Consider the following 13,379-nt stretch of genomic DNA (forward strand, 5'->3'; position numbering starts at 1 on the left):
TTCACAAAAAAAAATATTTTGCATCTTCAAAGTAGTAGCCATGTTGTGTAAATCAAATGATACAAACGCCCCCCAAATAAAATTGAATTCCAGGTAGGAAAATAGGAAAAATGCCAAAGGGGGTGAATACTTTCGCAAGCCACTGTACATGAATAATAAATAAATATTTCATTATTAAATGATTTAACATTTAAAGTATTTATAAGGAATATTCATTCAAGTTATTAGTGTTACCAGGGTGGTCAGTGAAGATGTGAAGAGTAAAGATAAAAGAGGACAGCAACAGAGCAGCTGCAGTGGGGAGTTAAGTTTAAGGTGTGGTAAAGAAAGAGTGACAGGCATGAATGTTACTCCTGCGAGTTGTGATCAAGTGGTCTTATGTTCTTGTCAAAGTAGTAAGGGAAGAGTGGAGAGAGGCAGTGCCTACTGTATTTATCAGACTATTTTCAATTCTTTCCCCTGTGCAACCTGTAAAGAGTAACAATACAAATCACACATGCTCGCACGCGCACACACATACATACACACAAATACACAGACAAACACACACACACACACACACTCACCTGGTCTGTGAAAGTGCTGCGGTGAGCGTGACAGCGGGGTGTAACTATTGCGATTGTAGACGTGTGATCCGATGGAGCCCTGACTGGTGGACCTCTGGAGGATGCGTTCCCTCATGTCATAGCAGCCCTAACAGGGACAACACAGTGACCTCACCTGCCAATCACTGTCAATCCAAGAGCTTCTCTTCATTATAAAATTACAGAAGCTGTCTCTCTAGCAACAAAATTAAGTTATTCTATTCTATTCCTCCTGAACGCTAAACAAGAGTATTATGGTGTAACGCAGTACTGAGATACAATGTTCTCTTTTATACTTTCAAGTTTTGTTTTTGGAAGCAGATGTAATTACATCGTAGCCACAGTCCCCCTGTCAAGTAAAGATTGATATAAATCAAACCACTGACTGTCTTGACACAGGCACTCACCTCAGCAGACGGTGTAGGTGACATGTTTCTTGAGGACTGAAAAAGAAAAAAATCGATTAATATCAACATCCAACATTACCATACTGTAAGAACAGACACACCGAAACCATGTACCACCAATGATAATAATTGGGTGCCTTACCTTGTCGTCTGGCATGGGGGAACGCTCCCTTCTCGCAGTATGGAGCTGTGGACACAGAAGGTGACTCAGCAAACTGAATGTGAAAGGATTTACACTAGACTAAACGTGAAATGTGCACTAAAAGTGTCAGCCTTCCACCCTGCAACAACAGACATGCTTTCCAGGGTGGAAAGATGGATGAAAGATGACTTATGACAGTATGATTTCTGCATCACAGACGTTTTCCTTCAAACAAATACTTACCCAGCACAGATTGTAACTTCAGAATGCAGGCTCGTTCATTTTTACATGATGCGTCACACACACACACGCACGCACGCACGCACGTAAACACACACAGACGTTCATGCATGGATGCATTCGAATTACCTCTCCCACACTCTCCCTCCTCTCCTCCCTCTCATCCAGGGACATGGTGTACAAAGGCTCATAGGTAATCAGATCAGGGTGCTCTATGTCATAAATTGCTTTGACTTTGGGAATGGCGGCTAGGTCCCTGTAATCAAGGATCTCATTGTCTACTTTTGCCTAGGAACACAGACAGACAGATAGACAGACAGATCGACACATACATAGAGACAGAGCGAGAGAGGTTATACACAACTAAAAGCACACATCTACTGAGACAGGTTAACACTAGCAAGTATTAGTGGTCAGCAGGGTTGCAAAATTCCTTGAACTTTCCCAAAATTCTCAGGTTTTCCGGAAATCACATTTGGAGGATTTATAGATTTGCTGCCTATTCCCTCCTGACTGAATCTTCCAATTTTGGGAAAGTTACAATCAATTTGCTACTGTCTATAGAATAACTATTAGGGAGTCTGATAAGCTTAGGGCCCCTTCTGTTTAACATGAGGATTGGCAGTAAGGGTACAGCAACATGAACAATGTAAGGGGGAACAGAACATCTGTGTACCGGTAAGAAAAAGGAATAAGACAAAGTTTACACAGGGAGTCACAATTTATTTTAAGCTTCGTTAGGGGAGAAGTGGCCTAAATTCTAAAAATAAAAGCAGCACATCCAGCCCACTATGTGTGTGAGGGTAGATGTACGTTTGCCTGGCTACCCAGACACCTTGCTCCGGCCAAATGCTATGCCACGGCCATAGACCGTTAGTTCATTCTCCGCAATGAGTCTGGATTTTAGTACCTCCCCGACCCTTCACTGAATGCGAAGCACATTCGGGGCCGTCTGGTTGGGCCAGAACCAGAACACATGTGAGTAAAGCGTCCGGTTTTAAATTAATCATTTGCTTTAATACTTGATAAGAGACCATCCAATCGCTGACTACTTTGTTTTGTACAACACCCCTCGTGCCCCTCCTCACCACAAACTACTTCAATGATAGCAGTCTCAGACTAAAGTATGTAGCAGAGCAGTGGGATAATTTAGTGTGAGTCGTCAGGCAAGATGTACGGTAGATAGAACTCACATATATGGTATGACCCGGTGAGCCAGGTATGCTTGAACCAGGTCTGGAACAGATACTCTCGGACGACGACCTCGAAGGCTGCAAGAGGAGAACTGTTGGTTACATTATTGAACAGAAATGGAATATGTCAAGACAACATCTCTCGGTACAAGTTCAAGGGCATCTCTGGACTAGCTTTAAGTTATCTTTCAGTTGGCTCATGTCATCTCATCCTTTTTCAATCCGTATTGCAGGAAATTCAAGGGGCAGCCCCAACCAGGACTCGAACACGGGTCCAGTGACACCTGTTCGTATCTCTTAATGTTACACCAAGTGATCCTAACCTCTTGACGAGGTTGCTAGGTGTTGGGTTAAAGTTGCTACAGCATTATGTTTGCCTCCATTGCAAATGATGAGTGAAATACACTACATGACCAATATTATGTGGGCACCTGCTGGTCGAACATCTCATTCCAAAATCATCGGTCCCCGAGTCGGTCCCCGCTTTGGTGCTATAACAGCCTCCACTTTCCTGAGAAGGCTTTCCACTAGATGTTGGAACATTGAGGCAGGGACTTGCTTCCATTCAGTGATAAGAGCATTAGTGAGGTTGGTCACTGAAGTTGGGTGATTAGGCCTGGCTCTCAGTCAGTGTTCCAATTCATTTCAAAGTTGTTAGATGGGGTTGAGGTCAGGGCTCTGTGCAGACCAGTCAAGTTCTTCCACACCGATCTTGACAAATAATTTCTGTATGGACCTCGATTGTGCATAGGGGCATTGTCGTGCTGAAACAGGAAAGGGCTTTCCCCAAGCTGTTGCCACAAAGTTGGAAGCACAGAATCGTCTAGAATGTCATTGGATCCTGTAACGCTCAAATTCCCCTTCCCCAGAATTAAGGGGCCTTGCTCGAACCATGAAAAACAGCCCCAGACCATTCCTCCTCCACCAAACTTTACAGTTGGCACTATGCATTCGGGCAGGTGGCGTTTTCCTGGCATGCGCCAAACCCAGGTTCGTCCGTCGGACTGCCAGATGGTGAAGCGTGATTCATCACTCCAGAGAACGCATTTCCACTACTCCAAAGTCCAGTGGTGGCGAGCTTCACACCAGTCCAGCTGTTGCTTGGCATTGTGATCTTACTCTTGTGTGCAGCTGCTCGGCCATGGAAACCCATTTCATGAAGCTTCCGAAAAACAGTTATTGTGCTTCCACAGGCAGTTTGGAACTCGGTAGTGAGTGTTGCAACCGAGGACAGATGATTTTTACACACTACACGCTTCAGCAATCGCCGGTCCCGTTCTGTGAGCTTTTCTGGCCTACTAGTCACTGAGCTCTTCAGTAAGGCCATTCTACTGCCAATGTTTGTCTATGGAGAGTGCAGGGCTGTTTGCTTGATTTTATATACCTGTCAACAACTGGTGTGGCTGAAATAGCCGAATCCACTAATTGGAAGGGGTGTCCACATATTTTTGTATATATAGTGTATGTCAACTCAATCACTGCGTCATCAACAGGAGGGGAAAAGACACCTAGTTCAACACCTAACTTTGTTTTAGAAATTCCATGAGAAGATGTTTTATTGTCACATACACCAGATACTACGTGCAGTGAAATGTGTTGTTTTACAGGGTCAGCCATAGCAGTACGACACTCCTGTAGCAAATTAGGATTAAGTCCCTTGCTCAAGTGCACATTGACAGATTGTTTACCTTGTTGGCTCGGGAATTCGAACCAACGACCTTTCAGGTACTGGCCCAGCGCTCTAAATGCCCCACATTGTCACACCTCATATGACAAGTAGATTAAATCTTTAAATAAAATACAAACACATAATCTCGCAATGTCGTCAGTAATTTGCCTCTTGCAAAGTGAATGAGAGCATTTGCTTTGTGACTTAGTAATGTCCTTAATACTGTAAATACCACATGCCTTCTAATGGGAAATGCAGAATTCAGATGGAAACAACAGTCCTGAATTCATGTATTGATTGAATGCAGCCATTGACATGAATCATGTTTTCACAACCTATAAATGTGTTTTTTTACCACTTTTTCTCCCCAATTGGTAGTTACAGTCTTGTCCCATCGCTGCAACTCCTGTACGGACTCGGGAGAGTAGAAGGTTGAGAGCCATACGTCCTCCGAAACACGACCCCACTAAACCGCACTGCTTCTTGACACACTGCTCGCTTAACCCAGAAGCTAGCTGCACCAATGTGTCGGAGGAAACACCGTACACCATGCGACTTTGTCAGCGTGCATGCGCCCGGCCCACCACAGAAGTCGCTAGAGCGCGATGGGACAAGGACATCCTGGCCGGAGAAACCCTCCCCTAACCCAGACGATGCCTGGCCAATTGTGCGCCGCCTCATGCAGTGCCTTAGACCGCTGCGCCACTCAGGAGGCCTTAAATGGGGTATTTTTAAAGAGAGTAGTTTGGGTGAAAACAACCATTAATTTATTGTTTGATATTTTTCTGCATGGTTCAAATTACAAGTGGGCTGGGCACCCCCATAACAAATTGGATGCCTCCAAGAGCCATTGGGCATCCACAAGAGGCAATGTATAATTTGAACACTGTTCATGTCTACTCCTCAAATATGTCTTTGTCTGTAGCCCATGCTCCTTCTAGATGAGGGCGATACAGGTGTATGAGATGTAATGTGCAAATGTGTGTAGCATTTTAACACTGCAGGCTGGCTCCAGCAGGGGGCAGCACACAGCGCATCATGTCCTATGACCTATGCGACATCATAGAGAAAGTAACACAGGATGATGCCATCGCATAGTCAATAGCGAATACAGTACCTGCCTTTCTGTTTTGTGGAGGAGTAATAGTGACGGAGGCAACAGCTGTGGAGGAAGGGAAGGGAGAGGGGGGATTCACAGGAAGTCACACACACATGGGCTCTCCAACCTGACTTAGATGGAGCCCATTCAGCTGGCCAGATCACAGTTCACCAAGGTTGGGGTCAATCCCATTTCAATTCAGTCAATTCTGGAAGTAAACTGGCATTTTAATACCAATTCCATTTTTTTCTCAATGCTTTCCAATTAGAACATTTATGTATTTATTTATCAACTCTTTCCAATGAGAAAATGTCTGCTTACTTTCTGAATTGACTGAATTGAAATGGAATTGACCCAAAACCTGCAGGTCACACACACACAACCACCACAGAGCAAAGGACACACACACACTACATACACCGGTAGACATAGGATTAAAGGGGGAGAGAGGCATACCGTAGGTGTCTGTGTGATCACTGAATGATCACTCCCTACCGCTTCCCTTTGGCTCTAACCCTTTGATGTTTTCAGATCTGTTGTGTCTGGGTAGGTATAAGCAGTGTAGTGGTGGATTTTCCACCATATTACCTACACCTTACAAATCTGCAAACAGGTTTAGGGCCAAGGGGAAGGGATATAGGGGGCAAATTAGGAGTGGCTGACACAGAGGAGACACTTGCACAGTGCAAACAAGGTCAGATATATTTCCTACCCGTTCCCTATGTCTTTCCTCTGTTCTGGTTGTGTTCTTACAGCCAGGGTGCCACACTGTTGATCCTGTGGAAGAGAACAGAGACAGATGGTATTAGAGAACAAAGACAACCAAACCTAACCTGGTTCCAGATCCGTTTGTGCTCTCTTGCCAACATTTATGGTCAAACCTAACGGTTGGCAAAACAGCAGATCAGGGACCAGGCTAAACCAACCCAGCTATACCGTAATAACCCTTAAAATGCTCCAGGTATAACTTCGGGAATCAATCTAGCTACTCACCTTGCAGGTACATCTCTTCTCCTTCTGTGAACATCTGGTTGCACCTGCTGCATCGTGCACAGCTGGGGTGGTAGTGTTTGTCCCCTGCCTGGAAACACACAGGGATATAATTTACATTTTAGTCATTTAGCAGACACTCTTATCCAGAGCTACTGACAGGAGAAATTAGAGTTAAGTGCCTTATTCAAGGGCACATCAGCAGATGTTTCACCTAGGGGATTCAAACTAGTGACCTTGCTGGCCCGACTCTCTTAACCGCTAGGCTACCTTCCGCCCTCAGGAGAATCCAGTTGAGTTTAACACAATATGCTTTCTTACATAATGAGTAGCATGCCACGGCTCAAATCAAATCACATTTTATTGGTCACATACACATGGTAAGCAGATGTTAATGCGAGTGTAGCGAAATGCTTGTTCTTGTATGGATGAGCGATGGCCGAGTTGGCCAAGTTGCAATAGATGGTATAAAATACAATACATATGAGATGAGTAATTTTTATCTGTGTTTCCTGGCCCGTCTTTCTTCCATTTAAAAAGGTATCAACCAGGTTCATTTTCCAATGGCTTCCTCAGGCTGTGACCAGGCTTTAGACATAGTTTCAGGCTTTTATTTTGAAAAATTAGCGAGATTTTTCAAAACTAGTCAGGTGTCCTCTGAGTAGTTCCTGCGCGCGAGAGGTGTAGCTCTCCATTTTCTTTCTCTCTTTTATTGAATAGGTTACGGTCCGGTTGAAATATTATCGATTATGTTTGTTAAAAACAACCTGAGGATTGATTATAAAAAACATTTGACATGTTTCTACGAACATTACGGATACTTTTTGGTATTTTCGTCGAACGGAACGAGGCTGTAGTTTTCTGAACATAACGCACAACCCAAATGGCGTTTTTTTGTTATAAAAGTAATATTTATCGAACAAAAATAACATTTATTGTGTAACTGGGAGTCTCGTGAGTGCAAACATCCGAAGATTATCAAAGGTAAGCGATTCATTTTATTGCTTTTCTGACTTTCGTGACCATGCTAATTTGGGGCTAGGTGTTGTAGCATTGATTGATAAACTCACAAAAGCTTGGATTGCTTTCGCTGCAAAGCATATTTTCAAAATCTGACACGATAGGTGGATTAACAACAAGCTAAGCTGTGTTTTGGTATATTTCACTTGTGATTGCATGATTATAAATATTTTTTGTAATATTTTTTAATTTGGCGCCCTGCAATTCAGCGGTTGTTTAGGAAATGATCCCGCTAACGGGATCCGTAGCGCAGAGAAGTTCAAGTGGCATTATTTAAAGTGACTAGTGATCTATTTATTAAAGTGGCCAATGATTTGAGTCTGTACGTAGGCAGCAGCCTCTCTTTGTTAGTGATTGCTGTTTAACAGTCTGATGGCCTTGAGATAGAAGCTGTTTTTCATTTTCTCAGTCACAGCTTTGATGCACCTGTACTGACCTCGCCTTCTGGATGGTAGCGGGGTGAACAGGCAGCGGCTCAGGTGGTTTTAATTTTAATTTGTAAATGTATTTCACCTTTATTTAACCAGGTATGCCAGTTGAGAACAGGTTCTCATTTACAACTGCGACCTGGCCAAGATAAAGCAAAGCAGTGCGACACAAACAACAACACAGAGTTACACATAAACAAACGTACAGTCAAAAACACAATCTCAAGGGGTGGTCACGAGAGTGCTCAGGGAGGTGTGTGGGGGTTTCCATCAGTGCGACTACGGTGGAAAGTCCAGACCAGGTCTCCACCGTGCGCATCCCCTCAGAATATGCCGATTTGGCTCTCGCCTTCTGTAAGAAGAGGGCGACTAAATTACCACCCCATCGACGGGGGGATCGTGCGATAAATCTCCTGGTAGACACAGCACTTCCCAGGAGTCACGTGTATCGTCTGTCACAGGAGGAGACGGCGGCTATGGAAACATATGTCTCCGAATCCCTGGGCCAGGGATACATTCGGCCCTCCACTTCACCTGCCTCCTCAAGTTTCTTTTTTGTGAAGAAGAAGGATGGGGGTCTGCGCCCGTGTATTGACTATTGAGGGATCAATCAGATCACAGTGAGTTATAGCTACCCGCTGCCTCTCATCGCCAGTGCGATAGAGTCAATGCAAGGGGTGCGCTTCTTCACAAAATTGGATCTCAGGAGTGCTTACAACCTGGTGCGTATCCGGGAGGGGGACGAGTGGAAGACGGCATTTAGTACCACCTCAGGGCACTATGAGTACCTCGTCATGCCATACGGCTTGATGAATGCTCCATCAGTCTTCCAGGCCTTTGTTGACGAGATTTTCCTGGACCTGCACGTGCAGGGTGTAGTGGTGTATATCGACGACATTCTGATATACTCCGCTACACGCGCCGAGCATGTGTCCCTGGTGCGCAGGGTGCTTGGTCGACTGTTGGAGAATGACCTGTATGTCAAGGCTGAGAAATGTCTGTTCTTCCAACAGTCCATCTTCTTCCTAGGGTACCGCATTTCCACTTCAGGGGTGGAGGTGGAGAGTGACCGCATTTCAGCCTTGCGTAATTGGCCGACTCCCACCACGGTAAAGGAAGTGCAGCGGTTTCTAGGGTTTGCCAACTACTACTGGAGGTTTATCCGGGGTTTTGGTCAGGTAGCAACTCCCATTACCTCACTGCTGAAGGAGGGACCGGTGCAGCTGCAGTGGTCGGCTGAGGCAGACAGGGCTTTTGGTCACCTAAAGGCTCTGTTTACCTCGGCTCCCGTGCTGGCTAATCCGGGTCCCTCTTTCGCGTTCATAGTGGAGGTGGACGGATCTGAGGCTGGGATAGGAGAAGTGCTCTCTCAGCGCTCGAGCACACCACCAAAGCTCCGCCCCTGTGCTTTCTTTTCGAAGAAAATCACCATCTAGCACAACCCTTACCATCTAGCGCCACCCTCCCCCCTACATTGTGGATTTCAAAGCACAAGCAGCACAATTGATCTTAGAAATATTTTTTGCGTATAAACTTTTTTCGTTTGGGCTTCCCCAAAATAACATGGTGAAAGTGATTTTTAAATGTCCCATCTAATACAACTGTCACAGGCTAGCTCACCCTCAGTTTCCACTAGCTTCCATAGCCACAAAGTAAGATTCAAAGTCAAAATTGGCTACAAAAATGTGCTTTTTGGTCTTCATTTAAGGTTACAGTTAGGCATAAGGTTAGCAGTCTGGTTAAGGTTAGGGTTAATAAGGTTAGGTTTAAAACAGATTTTAAGAAGATACATTTTAGAAATAGGCAGGTTTTATGGGCCTCATAGTCGGGTGATTCGCTCAGAATTTGAATTGAGTAGCATGTCACTCAGTAAATCCACACCCCCTAAGTTCCAAACATTCCCACACTGTTGCAAGGCTCTATGCGACAGCAATTTGAGAGACGAGGTTAACATGATATACATATACAGTTAACTGATTAAATCTACCTTTGATTTACCCATTCATCCAGGCATACCACAAAGGGTTCACTGTCAGTCAACATGCCTTCAAATATAGGAGCTATCCTCCCTTTGTGCTAAAGTAAAGTTAACAGTATCCTCCCCTGATATTGCATAGGGGGCTACAGTACTTCGAAACTGTATCATGAGGTGATTAGCATGCACAGCAAAATGTCACACAAAAGCTATTAGGAACAGGACACTGAACAGACGAATGGAGAAGCAAACATCCCCTGACCAACCACCCTTCCCACTGACCAGTACTCTAATAGACAAATGGCAATTCACAGATATGGGGCTATGGCCTTGAAAATGAGGATTTTCATAGTTCATTTTCAGGCTTGGCTATACCTGTAAGGGTTGGCTGGATCACACGCACATCTGAATAAGCTACAGTGTAAAAAATGTAACTAGATACAATGCTGGCGACTCCTTAACCATCCCTGCGCTAAACAAAACTATAGTGTCGATATGTGTCTACACAAAAACGATTCATCTTTAGCAGAATTGTGAAATGCTCTTAGGTAATCCAATGATACATCTCCTGAATACAGGACTACGCCAAATAGTCACTAACACGAATGAGTTCTGCTAAAGATGAATTGTTTTCGTGAGCACACACTCACAGACGTTGGCCACAGGCAATGGCCAAATCCATTGGGAATGAAACAGAGTAGCGATGGCTCCATTGCTGTCAGTGCATCCAGAGTAGAACAACGCAGCATATCTGTCTGCCTCATTGTGTGACACAACTCATCCTGTTTGCCCCGCTCCTATCTGCTTCTGTCATTCCACCCTGCATTTCTCTGACTGTCTCTCTCTCCAGCAATATGTCCTTTCTCTCTCCCTGCCATAGTAGTGGCCAGCATGTCTGCAGACAGAGATGCAATCCGACTATGAGTTATGGCAGGGGTTCCTACATTTTTTCACTCAGGCCCCCCTTCCAGCATTGGGAAACATCCCGCGCCCCCCATGTTTGCGCGCGGGCCACGCCTATTTCTATAGGCACAAGCACTGTTCATGACACAAACTGTTCACACCCCTCTTGTTGGGGGAGTGAACATTTTGCTATTTTAAAGCTTATTTCCTGGAATTCTACACATGTTATCATGGGGTGCAGAGAAAATGTTGACGTTTTAAAGCTAATTTGTGATTCAAATATTACAACAAAATCTATGGGATAAAAAAAAAACTAACTCAAAAACATTAGCTGACATGGGCTAGTTGATCTGGACATTTCTGACAAGTTATAAATAGCTCTCTAAGGTATGCAATGACTGACATGACAAGAAGAAAACTGATGATGACCCACCTTGTGCATTCTACTATTACAACTTTCAAGAGTAAGTTGAACGCCGGACAGAGTTCGGCTCTCCCTATGTGTTAAACCAATCAGCCAATTGGCAACAGGCAGGGGGAGGAATGAATGTTAGGTGATTGGTGATTGGCTTACCTCCAGCACTTTGCCTGTGATAAACTGCTGGCAGGCTTCGCACTGGACCCCAAAATGAACCTGGTAGTCCTTCTCACAATAGGGTGTGCCATCCCTGTGCAGAGAGAGAGGATAACACAGACTGCATTAGAATAGAATTGTGTCTTTCACTGTGTCTGCAAGTATACTGTGTGTTTCACTATGTGTGTAATAGAACAGAATAGAATTGAACAATGTCTTTCACTGTGTCTGCAAGTTTACTATGTGTATGTTGTGTGCATTAAAATAGAGTAGAATAGAATAGAATAGTGTGTTTTACTTTGTCGTTAAGTATAATATGTGTGTATTTCACTATATGTGTAAGCATGTCATGTGTATAATAGTTTTCTTTAGACTTACTTGCTGATGTACTCCCCAGTGAGGACTTTTTGACATGCCTTACACTTAAAGCAGCCCAGGTGCCACTGTCTCTCCAGAGCTAAGAGAGCCTGACCATTCTTAATGTCTCTACCACAGCCCGTACAGCCTGTAAAACACACACACACGCACGCACGCACGCACGCACGCACGCACGCACGCACGCACGCACGCACGCACGCACACACACACACACACAATATATGCAATCAGAAAGCCGTTATACCAGCTATATAATAAATTATCACATTTTTCATAAGCTGTCAAAATAAGTTTTATATAGTTATGAGTCATAGCATTAGATGTTATAAAAACGGTTATAAAGAGTGTTACAAATTATTGTTCATCCTGTTGTCATATGCTCTAATGTCAACTGTTAATAACAACTGCTATTACACAGTCTGCATGACAACGTATGCCATATGTTATTACATGCTACATAAGAGTCCACATACCAGATGTTATAACAGGGTGTTATGTCATTTACCCATCTCTGTGTCACATTATTCGATTGAATGGTATGTTGGGCGTCAAAACCATGTCAATTGCCCTTACAGAGTGTGCACAGACACCTTAAGTAAAGTGACATTCATTTGAGGTGTTATACCACATGATGAGTTAAAAGAGTATCTAGAAAATATTTCCAGGATCTCCAAGAAACATGGGCAAAGGGGAGCACAGATGTTCTTAGGATTTTAGGACACATTAAAATACCGACAACATGCCAAAAGCACACAAACGAAAGAAATGGAAGCAAATAGAATTTTACAAACAAATCTACGTTGCTGGGGCACAACAGGGTTTGTAAAATGATTGCGAAAGTATTTCTGAGCTAGGCTGGTCCCAGGTTTGGATATACAGCACAAACAGATCTAGGACCAGGCTATGTCTAAGCTGCAGTTGAAATATTGCTGCGCTTATTACTGAGTACTGTGTCATGACGTTGCCTGCGTGGGTATAGCAAACCCCATCCCCCTCTCCCTGCCTCCACTCCTCCAACCCATGCTGTGATCACAGAGGGATGTCGTAAATTCCTGAGAATCTCCCCACCACAAACAGTATTAAGACAGAGGGTAAACTTTCAGGACAAAGGAATTCTCTTCCACCTCACAGAACTTGAGGTACGAACATATTTCATATTCCTGCACAAGTAGGAATGATCGGTGTAAGTCCAGCTATTAACATGTCCATTTGTCACCACGTGGGAAACTCACGTGAGACTGTGGGACCACATTACCATACCGCTGTTTATATAATAACCTCAGATATGAGGTTAACATCTGTTTGTTGTATAAAATGAATGAGTGAGTATGATACTGTTTGTATAATTGTGTAATATGATTTTGTTCTGTTTAATGAAGGAAAATACAATTGTATTTGTATTTGAACTATTTGAACTATTTGGTTGTATTTGAACTAAATCCAAGGACCGCCCCTGAGCCAGTTGGGTCAGAGACCATGGGACCACCCCTCTCTGCTATCTGAATAAAAGCCAACTCTTAAGAAATTACCCCAGACCATGTGTATCCTCCAAGGAGGAGAACGAAGGTTGAGTAGAATTACTTTCTATACCACGTGGTAAAAACTCTCATACCAATAATAACAAGTTATGATATTGACTTCTAGTCTGCAGCTAGGAATTCGGTATCATTGAACGCGAAGAAAGACAACCGCCGAAACAATCATTCTTTAACGAATGTCCCTCTGAACAATCCACAACCGAGACAGAACTTCACTCCAACCAAAACGAACTTCTCTC

At 43.9% G+C, this 13,379-nt stretch overlaps 1 protein-coding gene across 11 annotated transcripts in view; it reads right to left on the reverse strand.

Annotated features, from left to right (window-relative positions):
- Positions 1-13,379, reverse strand: part of ablim1a (actin binding LIM protein 1a) — a 125,491-nt gene that overhangs the window by 26,047 nt on the left and 86,065 nt on the right. For 9 of the 11 annotated variants that reach the window (XM_071379993.1, XM_071379996.1, XM_071379989.1 and 6 more), the window contains exons 5-14: positions 11,603-11,729; positions 11,225-11,318; positions 6,328-6,415; positions 6,047-6,111; positions 5,353-5,397; positions 2,567-2,644; positions 1,503-1,661; positions 1,134-1,178; positions 992-1,027; positions 567-693 (exon numbers count right to left, since the gene is read on the reverse strand). In XM_071379993.1, the coding sequence (XP_071236094.1) occupies positions 567-693; positions 992-1,027; positions 1,134-1,178; positions 1,503-1,661; positions 2,567-2,644; positions 5,353-5,397; positions 6,047-6,111; positions 6,328-6,415; positions 11,225-11,318; positions 11,603-11,729 (864 nt within the window). The remainder of the gene's footprint in view (positions 1-566; positions 694-991; positions 1,028-1,133; positions 1,179-1,502; positions 1,662-2,566; positions 2,645-5,352; positions 5,398-6,046; positions 6,112-6,327; positions 6,416-11,224; positions 11,319-11,602; positions 11,730-13,379) is intronic. The other 2 variants (XM_071380000.1, XM_071379991.1) reach the window with 1 other exon arrangement.

Source organism: Salvelinus alpinus, chromosome 32 (assembly GCF_045679555.1).
Source record: "Salvelinus alpinus chromosome 32, SLU_Salpinus.1, whole genome shotgun sequence".
Lineage (NCBI taxonomy): Eukaryota > Metazoa > Chordata > Actinopteri > Salmoniformes > Salmonidae > Salvelinus > Salvelinus alpinus.